The sequence below is a fragment of the Antedon mediterranea genome, chromosome 4 (genome assembly GCF_964355755.1).
Source record: "Antedon mediterranea chromosome 4, ecAntMedi1.1, whole genome shotgun sequence".
NCBI lineage: Eukaryota > Metazoa > Echinodermata > Crinoidea > Comatulida > Antedonidae > Antedon > Antedon mediterranea.
In genome coordinates, this window is record NC_092673.1 from 21,377,098 (window position 1) to 21,390,309 (window position 13,212).

General features: G+C 32.6%; 1 protein-coding gene across 1 annotated transcript; it reads right to left on the reverse strand.

The window, feature by feature from the left end:
- Window positions 1-422: 422 nt before the first annotated feature.
- Window positions 423-12,387, reverse strand: LOC140047694 (uncharacterized). Its single transcript, XM_072092732.1, has 24 exons — window positions 12,360-12,387; window positions 11,836-11,946; window positions 11,155-11,244; window positions 10,204-10,614; window positions 9,819-10,025; window positions 9,491-9,578; window positions 9,103-9,254; window positions 8,437-8,490; window positions 7,468-7,578; window positions 6,868-6,978; window positions 6,401-6,517; window positions 5,882-5,995; window positions 5,565-5,711; window positions 5,300-5,416; window positions 4,874-4,990; window positions 4,615-4,726; window positions 4,214-4,324; window positions 3,839-3,910; window positions 3,684-3,755; window positions 3,376-3,447; window positions 3,071-3,142; window positions 1,776-2,803; window positions 1,096-1,376; window positions 423-890 (listed from the first exon to the last, which is right to left on the reverse strand). Exons 1-24 carry the CDS (start codon window positions 12,385-12,387, stop codon window positions 759-761), a joined length of 3,927 nt encoding a protein of 1,308 aa, XP_071948833.1. The 3' UTR covers window positions 423-758.
- Window positions 12,388-13,212: the final 825 nt, after the last annotated feature.

Sequence of the window (13,212 nt, forward strand, 5' to 3'; positions counted from 1 at the left end):
ATCTTTTTAAATCATCACAAACGCTGAACGTCTTGCAACATGGCGCATTTAACAAGACTTCTCCAAACAGAGAAAGTTCAAAAGTGTGCATAGACTTGTCTATTTTTCTGTTCGTATCATTTTCTATAATTTTTATCCATGTGGTTTTGGGTCGTCTCTTGACTTTTCTTATTGATTTGGATAGAGTACTTTGCGCTGGGATATCATAGTATAGACGAAGAAGGTACCCACACCATGTGAATCGTCACCTCTTTATCACTTTTTGGGTATAAAAGTGTTAATTTAATCATCAGAGGACCAGTCTGTTGATGGTAATGTTTTTATTAAGGTACGTTTGCTCAGAAGTACGAGGAATTCCATCATTAGGCATGTGTTTATAATCATATCCCTGTAATCAAACACAAACAAGTTAAAACATGATGGAATTATCAATTATTAATTTATTTTAAATACTATCAAGTATAACATACTTAAGCAACGAATACGACATGTAATCGAATTACATTTTTAGTCGTTGTTGAGCCACTTCTATGTAATTATAAGTGGTCCTTATTACTAGCAGATTGTAACAAATTGGACGAATAAATATATCTTATCTAAAAAATATAGGCCTAGGTAAAAATTTAATGTCAACAACCAATCATAGGCTACTGTTTATAATTGCACATTATGTTAAAACGATACATACAAAAGCGTAAAACGTTATACTACACAATAAAACGGAAAAGGTGCAAAAACATATCTAAAAAGTACAATAATTAGTTTATTTTAGAGCGTCTTAATTTGTCTACAAGATTGTTAAGTTGTTCAAAATCTTGTTCAGGTGAGACGCCCTCTGTAGTATTGGTAGTTGATGTTGAGGCAACAATAAGAAAAGCCCGCTTGTTTGCCTATTAAATAAAAGAAAACAAATAATAACAAAAAATAAATAATCTCTTCATATTAATGATGAATACAATGTTTTATATTATATAAAAGAGCAGCAAGTTTAAGTACTAGTATCTATGATTTCTATAGTCTAAGGAGACACATTTCTAAAGCCTATAGGCCTAGTAGTTTTATTAGAGTAAATGGCAATAAACGTTGATACGCTACCTTGTCTGTTTGAATGATCACGTGTTCTTCTGAGATTGTACCATGAGTGAACTTGCTACGATGAAGGAACTGCAAAGCCTTCGTTAAATCAGTTTCAATCTGAGTAATTTCTTCATTTGTAAAAAGTGGTCCTGTAGTAAGGTTTTCGGTAACCTTCTTTGTGTGAGTAGCTAATATTGAAGATAAGAGGTACGGGCGAGAGGTTGCTAAGCTGAGCAAAGGTAGAACACGGTTTCTTTCAAGATCTTGCTTAACTTTGTCAAGTAATGTTACTTCGGTTTCTAAAATAAGTCAAAAATTAATATGTAAAAACGTTACAATCTGGTCTAAGGTTTAAGCACAACTATACTAACTAAAAAGTATAGTAAATTCACTCAAAATATGGATAATTTTAGAAACAAAAAAAATCAATAAACATACTGCAGTGTCCTACTATCCCAATTCTACAATATCAACTTGTTACCTAAAGCGTGGTTCCCGCTAGTGACGCAACGCAAGGACGTAAGTGCAACGCAACCAAATTGACCAATGGCAATTGTGACAGTTGGGATAATCCATCGCTTGTGATTGATCAAGTTACTTACGTTGCGTCCTCGTGCTTCCCACTAGCGACACAATGGAGTGTTGCGTAATCACAAAAAGTGAGAACCACGCATACGATTACTTAAGATTTTACTCACTTTGTGTTTCACTCATCATAATAGACGCACATGTTCCTTTTTTCGCTAATTTCTTCCGCTTCCTTGCATCCTTGATATAGGGAATTGTGTAAAGATACGGGTTCAGGGATGAGTTTATTGGCATGATCAATGTCGCCGACCATACATAAATTTCTACAGGAATCTGCCAAGCTCCAGCCTGAGAAACAATTCCCATCAAAATAATTGGGAACCAGCAGCAGAAATCAGTAAAAACGATTATTGCCATTTTCGTTGCCATTTTAAACTCTTTAGTTTTCGACTGACTTTTATTTACAGAGGCTCCAGCTTGTTTAACAACAACATAGATGTATGTATAACTGACAGCGATAATAACAAACCCTAAGAGATTGAATCCTAGAAAAATAGCGACTGAATATTCCCAACCATCGAGACGATCTCCTGTAAGTGGCAATGCAAGACATACGCTAGGTCGCCCATAATAGCTTTCTCCAAAATACGGTATGTTAAACATTGGTAGAAAACTGATAACGATCATAGTCAACCAAGCTATTGCGAGCATAATAAGACACTTTTTACGATTTAGTCGAGCGGTGCTAAATGGAAATCCGACAGATACCGCACGATCCACACTCATAACAACTAATATAAACACTGAAAATTCACTAGATAAAGTCGATATAGCTCCGGCAAAATTGCACAAAAAACTCGATTTCCAATCTTCTGCAACTCGAGCGTAACGCCCTCTATAATATAAATCTGCCCCAGCGATAATTATCATGTAAAGACCCATTAAGAAATCCGAAGTGGCAAGATTTGTGATAAGTATTGACTGAACATTGCGATAGTCCTTCGAATACAAGCGCCATACAATGACGATGACATTGCCTAATAGCGCGCTCACTCCAAGAATCCACATCAGTACTCGTAAGAATTCATTTTTCATAAGATCCTCACAAGAGGAGAATTGATCCGCAGGGGGGTGACAATGTTCAATGTCACCAACAATGTCATTTATCATACAACAGAAAAGGAAATCATCTGTTGACCTAAAAGAAACAATACATTTGTGAAATGCGTTATCTAAAAAAAAAAATTTCTGTAGCTCTTGTTTGAGCTCTGTTGGTGCAGTACCCTCTGCCTACTTGGGATCGAATCTAACCCCTAGCCATCAGCGCAAGCTCAGTGGTCTAGACGTATTAACGCCAGCTTATGATCTTGAGGTCGTGCTTGGAGTTCCACACCCGAGAATTATTCTCAATGTACTTGAATTTTCAGTTTTAAAAAGGTTATAATTAAAATGGATCAAAACTTACAATGATTTTAGTTCATATAAACCATCAAATACATCTTCTTGGAATTCAGTTAACATGTTTTCTTGTAAATATCTGTAAAACCGTAAATAATTCAAAACCATATTTATATTTTTGTAAACGGTAGGCCTAAGTGTTAGATAAAAATCTTTTACAAATGTACTCAAATATAAAGTTGAATGAAATGAAAGCTATTATGCGTCATAGAATGATCTCATAATTTAAACTACTCCACAACTCACTACGCCTCAAATTAGTCTTAATTGGTAAGTAAAGTTGTTTATACGATTTTAATTCACATTACTTACAGGTTTTGCAGTACACTTAAAACTGAAAACACTCCAGAATCTACTGATATTAAACCGTTATAGTCTATGTACCTAAAATTATAGAAATAAGTCATTTAAAACAAAGTAAATAAACCGGTTATTGCTCATGTTGTGATGAGATATGATGCATGTGCGGAAAGTAACTATTTAGTAAAAAAAAACATGTTTATTAGAATCATTGAAGCACAGTAAAAACGTTGGTCAATCAGAACCATCGTTTTTTTAAAACATTGATCTCAATTGAACTCAAAACTGTGTTACTAATGTTCGAGATAAAATTCACTTACAGAAATTGAAGATTGCTCAAACCATTAAATGCCCCTTTTTCCAAATGTTTTATCTCGTTATTTGACAGTACCCTATAAATAATAAAATTGTTTCACATGTAAATATGCATTTTATTAAAAGTTAAGTTATTTAGAAAGTGGTTATTATTACTCACAATATCTGCAAATTTACTTGCTGACCAAATGTGTTTGGTAAAATCTCTTCTATTCCATTACTTGAAAAATCACTAAAACAAACAAAAAAGTTTAAATGCGTAATAAACAACTTCTTTAAATTTGTGTAAAGACGAATTGTCCAAAAAAGATTGAATAAAAATAAGAACGCTACGAAACCAAATACCAAATATGTATATATATTATACATTATTTGTAAATTAAATTCCACTTTTTTGTAGAGGTAATACCTAAAAATAGTGTGTGCATCAATACACAAAACGCTAACATCATTCGCACATTCATTGATCAACATATCTTTGATTTACTCATATGAATATATTATCAAAATGAAATGGTGTACATTATGAACTTACGCTTTTATAAGTAAAGAAAATTGATCAATGTCAAGAAGTAAAGAATCTTTAAGAGTGACACCTCTAGTTGACCTTCTGTTCACAGAGTTTCTACTAAGATTTGTTAGGTTTCTGTAGAAAAAAAAAACATTTTAATTAACCTTTGACCCGTGTTGTAAATGTGTAACGTTTTACTGACCATGAAAGCTATGTCTATTCTGTCATGTATTGCTTGCCAAATTGACAACAGCCAATAGTTTCCATTTCCCGCCTAAGTTCTGTTTTGCTGGGACTTCAGTGCCCCATCAACTTTGAGATTACCCGTTTCAACGTGAATAAGAACTCATAAGAACTTATAAGACCTCCTTTTATAGAAGTTAATTCAAATAACACAGAAAACGTTAAATAAAAACTAAACTTACAAATATCTTGCTGATGAGAGAATGATTGATGCTAAGGTTTCATTCCATGCAATCCCATGACATGCGACCTCAAGCCCTCTGCAAGAACATTCAGGTGCGGGGCAACCATCGTCTAAAAAAAGAGTAAATATTTGTCACCATTACCATCAACAATTACATTTATTTTCATTCCCTTTTTACTCCTTATAAACCGATTTTGAAAACATGAAAGTACATGCTCATGACTCAACATCAAACACAAAAATTGCTAATTACTTACCACAAAATAATTCGTCATCTCCTTCTGGACAATTCTTAACTCCATTACACCTGTCGTTATGTGCTATGCAAATTATACTGTTTCTACATTTATACGAATTTGGACAGACGTATGAATCTGTGAAAAAAAAATCGAGAAGAGAATGTATTTTTTTACAGGTCTATTCAATGCAGTGAGCCTGCAGATACATATTGCCTTATTTGTATTGAACATTTTTAATGAGGGTAATCCAAAACCACTTACCCTGACAATCAGGGGACTCTCACAAACACACCAAACATAAAACACAAACATAAAACAAAAACATCACAAAACATATTCTCGTCAGGATTAAGTATTTCGACATTACTAGTTATCAGAAATGATGACTAAACCAACGATGACGAAACATGGACAAAATAGAGAAAAATGTAAGAAAACAATTACCACACTCTCTTTCGTCTTCTCCATTTGGACAATCCCATACTGCATTGCAACGTAATCTCTCTGCAATACAGTACGACGATGGACATTTAAAGGTGTCTTCCAGGCAATTATAATCATCTGAAATAAAATATTGATAAAATATACTAAAAAGGAATATTATAATTAGAATTGTCCAATCTATGTTCATTTAGCTTTAGTAAACTTGGTCAGGCCTAGATGATCGTAGTAGGCCGGGGCCTTTGGCATTGAGACGTTTAAAACTTACCACATTGTTCAAGGTGCGACATATCCCGGCATCCTTTCTGAATATGGTATTCATCTAAGTCATAAAGGCATCTGAACCGTTTTGGTGAACATTCCTTGTTCTTGCACACCATTGTATCGGCTGGACATGTTGCGTTTATCCAATAATCTATGGAAAGAAAGATGTTGGTTTGTAGACATTTTGAAAGAATCTATATTATACATTTCAATTAAAAAAAATATTCTAATTGTATGTTACTATAAATAATATAAATTGCTACGATAATATAAAATATAAAGATAAGTAGAGAAGGAAATAATTGAATGTTGAGTACATACCGCAATTTATTTCGTCCTCTACTGTGTCACCAGGACAGTCGTTGGTGGCGTCACATACGGCTCGTAATGGTAAACAGGATCCATCATAGCACTGAAATCCAGAGGAACAGAAATCTAAAAGAGATGTGTGCATCGATTGTGTCGTAAGCACGAACAAAAACACGTCATTACATTACATAACGTATATTGTTTTAAATACACATTCTACCCCATATGCAATCCGGTTCGTCACCTATGTGTGTGACTGCGATCAACTCAATTCAGATTTATTTAGCTCAGTGGCGGTTCCTCCTTAGCTTGATTTCGCGAGGAACTTTATTGAACAATGCATGATGGAAAGGGTTTGGGAGGAAACGTCACGACGCGTACGTACAAACAACAAATCACGTACGTACGCGTCGTGCCCCCAAAAAAAACGTATATACAAACAAACATTTACAAATAAATAAAAATGATCAACTAATACAATTCAATGTTAATTTCGTTTTTAATTGTCATTTGATGTAGGGCCATTCTCACCACAATCCTTTTCATCGGATCCGTCTGTACACTGTATTAATAAATCACAGTGTTGATTAGAATCTATACATTGACCATTATCACATGTAAACTCCTCTGATGTGCAGTTTGGATAATCTTGAAAAAACAAAACGTTAAAATGTTGTAAGTCAATTATCAATGGGAGTCTCATTAAGTCAAAATATTAAGACAATTTAAAATATTACATTAGCAACACATTGTTAGATCAATATTTACTCTATTTACTAATAAATGTTTTCAAAACATTTCTGTTAATTACTACTATTTTCTGAAGTTAAATATAATTCTTATAATAATAGTTCTTATATAAGACGTCCAATTAGGAACCAGGCTTCTAAGATCATACACAAATTTAAATCTTTTGACAGTAGAGAGATGACTCAATCACTTTTTTTCATTTCTTTTAGTAAACTATTATTTAATTTGTTGTAATGCAGTATACGTACAACATTCGATTTCATCAGACATATCAATGCATTGTGGGATGAAGTCGCAAACAAATGATACAGGTATGCATTGTTTGTCTTTACACTGGAAGTCCCCATATTCACATTCGCCTGGAAAAGAAGTCACAATACAATAGTGATAGTGTGGTTCCTACTAGGACGCAATGCGACAACGTACGCGCAATTTGACCAATCACAAGTAAAATTCGGATAGTCCTTTGCTTCCAATCGGCGTTGTGTTGCGTCCTATAGGAATCAATTGGCTTCAAGAGTAAAAAAAAAGAAAAGAATAGGTTCTATCAGCAATCATAGAGATATAACTATAATATCTCTATGCAGAAATTGAAACTGCAATGTTCTATCAGTAATTGAAACTGCAATTTTATATTTTCCTGCAACATTGTATTTGTAAATACCAGGTTTCTCTCAATTAGCATACATTTGTATTCATCTATTTGTTACTAGATATTATTGGCCTAGATAAACATACAGTAATGTGAGTTGATGTTATTAAGTTACCAACCCATTCCATAAAAGCAATGACAAATTTAATGTACCGTAATAATTGCATAAAGATTTCTACTAATGTTATTATATTACTTTCACAATTGAATTCGTCGCTTCCATCTCGACAGTCTGTTTTTCCATCGCAAACGAATAGTTGATGAATGCATTCTTGGTTATTACATTGATAGTCTTCCCTGTAACACCCTTTACAAAATCGAAAATACAATTGAAATTTAGTTTTTAGAAACAGTTTTCTCCTTTTATTTTGTCTCCCCTCTAACACTCTTTGCCATTAAAAAAAACTCATTAGTGTTTAGTTTTAAACACTAATTTTGGTTGAATTTGATTTGATTTTGTAATGTAGAATATGAAGTAAAGAGTAGCTACAGAAGAAAAACAAATAAATAAATTATAAAACAGTTGACAGACGTTTGTTTTTATTAATCTCCTAATGCATTCCAAATCTTTGTTTGAAATGATCAATTTGATTTTGTAAATCAAAAATAAATTCCTGGAACGTCTTGATAAATCTTAGTTTAATTTGTGTTATCAGCGAATAGTTACATTAGTTTAATTGCATATGACCTCCAAAAGTTAAAGATCGATAATTAATCTTTTACTTGAGTCAACAGCAATTGTTGTAAGTTCAAATATAGTACACGGCAAATATCTTTTATGAATAATATTTCATGCCAACTTCTATATTAGATATTGGAAATCGTTTCCTTTAAATCAAAATAAACAAATATCTCTTTTAAAATGTATTATAGTTTAATTGCTGTAAATGACCTCCAGAAGATCAATAATTAATCTTCTACTTGATTCAACAGCAATTGTTCAAATAACAATAAGTTCAAATATAGTCCCCGGCAAATATTTTATATGAATAATATTTCATGCCAACTTCTATATTGGATATTGGAAATCGCTCCCTTTAAATCAAAATAAACATATATTTCTTTTTAAATGTATTTACATCTTTCGAGAAACAAATGATTTAGTCATAAAATCTTGTAGAAACAAAAATTTGAAATATTTTACATCAAATTTAGAAATTCTTACCTTTGAACGACTTCTCAACCTGCTCCACTGTTGTCGTTACATTAAGATACATATCTGTCAAAAGGTAGTAGATTTCAGTTTCTTTCATTCATGGCTATATTTGCTGTTAATGTGTACTACTAACATTCGCATATAATTTCTATTCAAACTTACACTTATAACTATTGTCTTATTAGTAAGAGATAATTAAGATACTTCGTTATTGTCATGACCCCAAAAATAGACTCATAATATGCATGTATGTGTCTGAAACTGCAGAAATCACATGGCCTACATAATTATATAAATGCATAAACTGAATTATCTTTGAAAATGAAGAGTCTGGTACATTTTGATGCATGTTTCAGATTTTTTTTTTACATAAATTTTAAAAGAGAAAATCTTCTGATTTGACAACTGCAAATTCATCAGTTTAATAATAAATTTCCATTATTTTTTTAATGTAACTAAGACTCTATATAAATCATCAATGACATCTATTCCTATTAAGCTCTGCCAATGTGATGTGCTATCTGGACATGATGATGTCATATCACTTCCATATTTGGGCGTATCAGTACCACTGTATTTTGGCACATCACACCTTTTTGTCAAATTAGTTTGACAGTCTAGACAGAGTTTTTTGATCTTGAGATAAAATGAATAATGAACGAATGAAATGAATACCTAGTTGATATTTGCAGATGTACTGCGATGTTGTAGGAAACTCGCAAGCTACCTCATTCCATTGTTCAAGAGAATGGAAGTTGTCCAATCTTATTAGAGTACACTGCTCCAAATCACCAGCTTTTGGTTGGTTCTTAGCTACATTTTCTTTTCTAAATGATGTTTAAAAAATGTAGTTGAATTTAAACTTTTTAAATCAAAGGAAAAATGCCACAACTAGTCTTTAGAATTTATATTATTTATAGTTTCATTGTGATGAAAGTTAACAGTAGGCCAGTATCTTATTCTTCTTGTTAAACTAGATTAGAGTATGAAAAGAATGATCCCTTTTCAAAAGTTAGTGTACCGCAAACTTATCTTTACTAGTAATAATAAATGAAGTTATTACCCGTCTTGCATATACCAGGCTGTGTAGCTCATTGGACTTCCATTGCTCCACGATAACAAACCATTGGAACTTAACCTGTCAGACAATCCTGAAAAATAACCTCACCAGTATAAAAAGAAATGTCACTTGCCAACACAAATACAACATGTCCATATAATGTTTTCTAATATAAACGCTGCGCAGTCGCAAACACAAAATCGGGATCGCTCTCCAATTTATCGCAAGCAAATCATAGTTAACCTTCACTAAAGAGCCCAGAAGCATTTCTATATGAAATCACACAACGCATTACGTACATATCTATAATGTATAGAAATATACAGCTTACCTATATAAACCTCTGTGTGCTCAGAATTCCAGAAATGAGTCAACATGTAGTGAATGAATTCCATTTCTAGTTCTGTTGATACGAACACAAGATGTGCATTCATTTGCTCACATTCCCACTTTGCATCTGTCCAGGTAATGTACTGCATATTCGAAAAGTTTCTATAGCAAGCGTTGCCATAGAATATCCACTCGGGACTACATTTATCTATAATGATAATAATGATAAAGAGTATCAAATGTATATTAAGTTACAATTGGAATAATTCATGTATTTCAAAACAATTTGTTATGAAAAATAATAATAATTGTTTATGTGAATTTGAATGAAATACACGCCGTATTGTAAAACAGTTTAAATAGTTGGGAGGAAAATGCATAGTTACTTGAATTGAAATCGGCTCCATCGCTCACGATCGATTCCGACGTATAGCTGGCCTGGAATCCATGGCCACTCACAGTGCTATCCGAGTAAAAGACCAAACTCATTTTGGTTCGACTACTGATCACATACTCGGGTGGTCTATTGTAATTACAGAATTCTCCGATTATGTCATCACTCTCTACTTCTCCATCGTAGACGATTATTGTGTCAGATTGACACAACGCATCACTTGGTATATCAAAGTCCAGAAAAGTGAGTCGAATAAAACTAGAGCTTGATGGACTTTCGATGTACCAGGTGCAACGACTGCCGGGTGAATAGTCAAATGGATAATTGAACGTAGAAAATGTGGCATCAGCAAGATTGCATTCGACGTTTGATTCGTAAGTTATAACATGACAACCGGGTGTTTCTGTAAAATATAAATTTGAAGCAATGCCTTATATTATATGAACTCCAATTTTATGATTGATTTTATAAATAATTTATCATAAAACTTTCTAGAAAATTCCAAATTGGAATTGTGCAACATGTTTCAGCTTCTGTGTAGTTGTTAAAATAACAGCCCTTAAACGAAATCTTAGTACTTACTTACTTTCGTTTTTATTTTACAATGCATTAACTTGATTACAGATTAATTTAAAGAATTAAATAAAAGATGCAAAGCCTAGACCAAAAGACCAAATAAGCTCAAGAGAGCTTTAAACCTGGTTTCACCAGAACAAAATAATTACTAATAATAATTGTATCAAATAATAACAATACATAGATTTAAGTAAATAAGGTCAGACAAGTAGTAGTAATAATATAAAAATATAAACATATAAGAAAAAACAGTGTTTAGTACAGTAAATAGTTTAGGAGCGATTGGGAAAATTGCGTTTGCTTTATTGAGAACCAATCGTAAACGTGTTTCTTTAGAGGGAACCGGTCATAGAGGATCTGTGCTTACCGCAGTTTCTTTCGTCTCGTTCATCTGAACAATCGTAATTACCATCACAATGACGGGATATTTGCACAACAGTAGCATCACCACATGTTACTAAATCATTACAAGAATAAATTAAATAAAATTAAAGTAATAATTATATATTTCCTGAAAAAAATAATAATGTTATTCACTGCGAAATGGGTCTTAATCAATGGTATTAAACGCAATTGTACTTAAAATACCATAAAAATATTCTTAAATAAAGATTTTTTGTAATGCAAATAATAAAATGGCAATCTAATAATATGGCAATATATTTTGTATATGAACCATAAAAGTTGTAATAATTAATAAGCAGTAAATTCAGCTTTACCAAGTGCTCGATAAAATGAGCGGTATCACGTCTACCTACCAAAACAACCTGCAGTATTGCGTCTTCTGACAGTAATCTTCATCCCATGTGATAGTTTAGTAGAGTAAGATATTATTTAGAGGGTTAGGTTAAGTTAATATTTAGGAGTTATGTGCTATCGTATGGGCCTGTTGCCGTCATCAGACACGATACTGTGGGATGTATATTGACACTAGACATGGTATCATACGAGGATCGACTGTATCTTAAAAATAGACTGAAGTATGTCAACATAAAGACAAGCTTTAAGTTAGACTTTTCTCGATAAAAATAACACAAAATAATGTTACCACAGTTGCCCTCATCTTGCCCATCTTTACAGTCCAAAATATGATCACATACTTGTGCTGAAGGCAGACATCGGCCATCATCCGTGCACTGATATTCGTTCTCTCCACAAGCTATATTGAACCATATATTGGTTGTAATGTATACATTTTAAACTCTAATAGCACAACGTAAGAACTAAAATAAGGAAACTACAAGTTACGGCTTCCAGTTAAAGATGTATTGTCCCCCAAAAAATCAGACTTTGAATAGTCAATTTTGCAGATTTAATCAAGTTAATCACTTGTAAAAAGATCAAATAAACGGTTAAACTTAACCAAAAAATTATTGATTTGATAATTTGACTATTTTTTGCTTTTAATTTTAGTTTTTTAAGGTATATATATATATTTTTTTTTTTTTCGATCCCCATTTTTTTGGTAAAAGTGAATAACTATTATGTAGGCCTAACAATAAAATTGCATATTCAACAAAAACATGTAAAACAATTATTTTTTCAGAGGGACAATACATCTTTAATGTATACATGTAAAATTAGTATTATCTATAAGCATAACGTTTGAACGACAAGGTCAATATAGAAAACAAAAATGAACGGCTGCCGATGGATAATTTGCTTTGCTAATTCTTACGGAAAGTTAAAGACAAGTTGGCAAAAACTATACCTGGATTGGAAACATAAGCATCCTCCCACACGCTCTCACTAACTCCCTTATCTACCTACTTAACTTTAAATCAGTGTAAAGTCTATAAGCACTCACTGGCTAAACCCAGTGGCCTCGTTTACGCCACTGCTTGAAATACTGACTTACCACAACTTGCAATTTCATCAGAATAGTCTGGACAGTTACCAAAGCCGTCACACACAAATCGTGCTGCAACACAGTAACTTCCACCAGATTCGACACACAGTGTATCGTTAACACTGGAACATTCTACGATGTGATACATTAAGAATTAGTCTGGGTTCCAAACGGAGATTTGACTTAATATTAGTAAAAAGATAAATATTTTGGCATATATGGCGTTTCATACGTATACTACTTAAAACTTTTAAACATCGAAACGTTGATAATTAAATTAAATAATCGCGTGAAATTTAGTGCGCGTTATCATATAACTTTTTTTTAATGATTTTATCTTTTGCCGTTCAGATTTTTCGTAAGCCGGTTGGTGCCGGTTTTGTTTTTAAATTGTCATTGTGTTATTTATTGGAGTAGAAGGCTCTTCTACAGTTACCCGTATTAAAGTTTTAAATATTTATAAATGTTATCATTATTACTATTATTACACTCGCAGTATCATGAGGAAAAAATTACCATAACAGTGGCGGCTCCATGATTTATATTAAACTATAGCAAATAAAATTCATAATTACC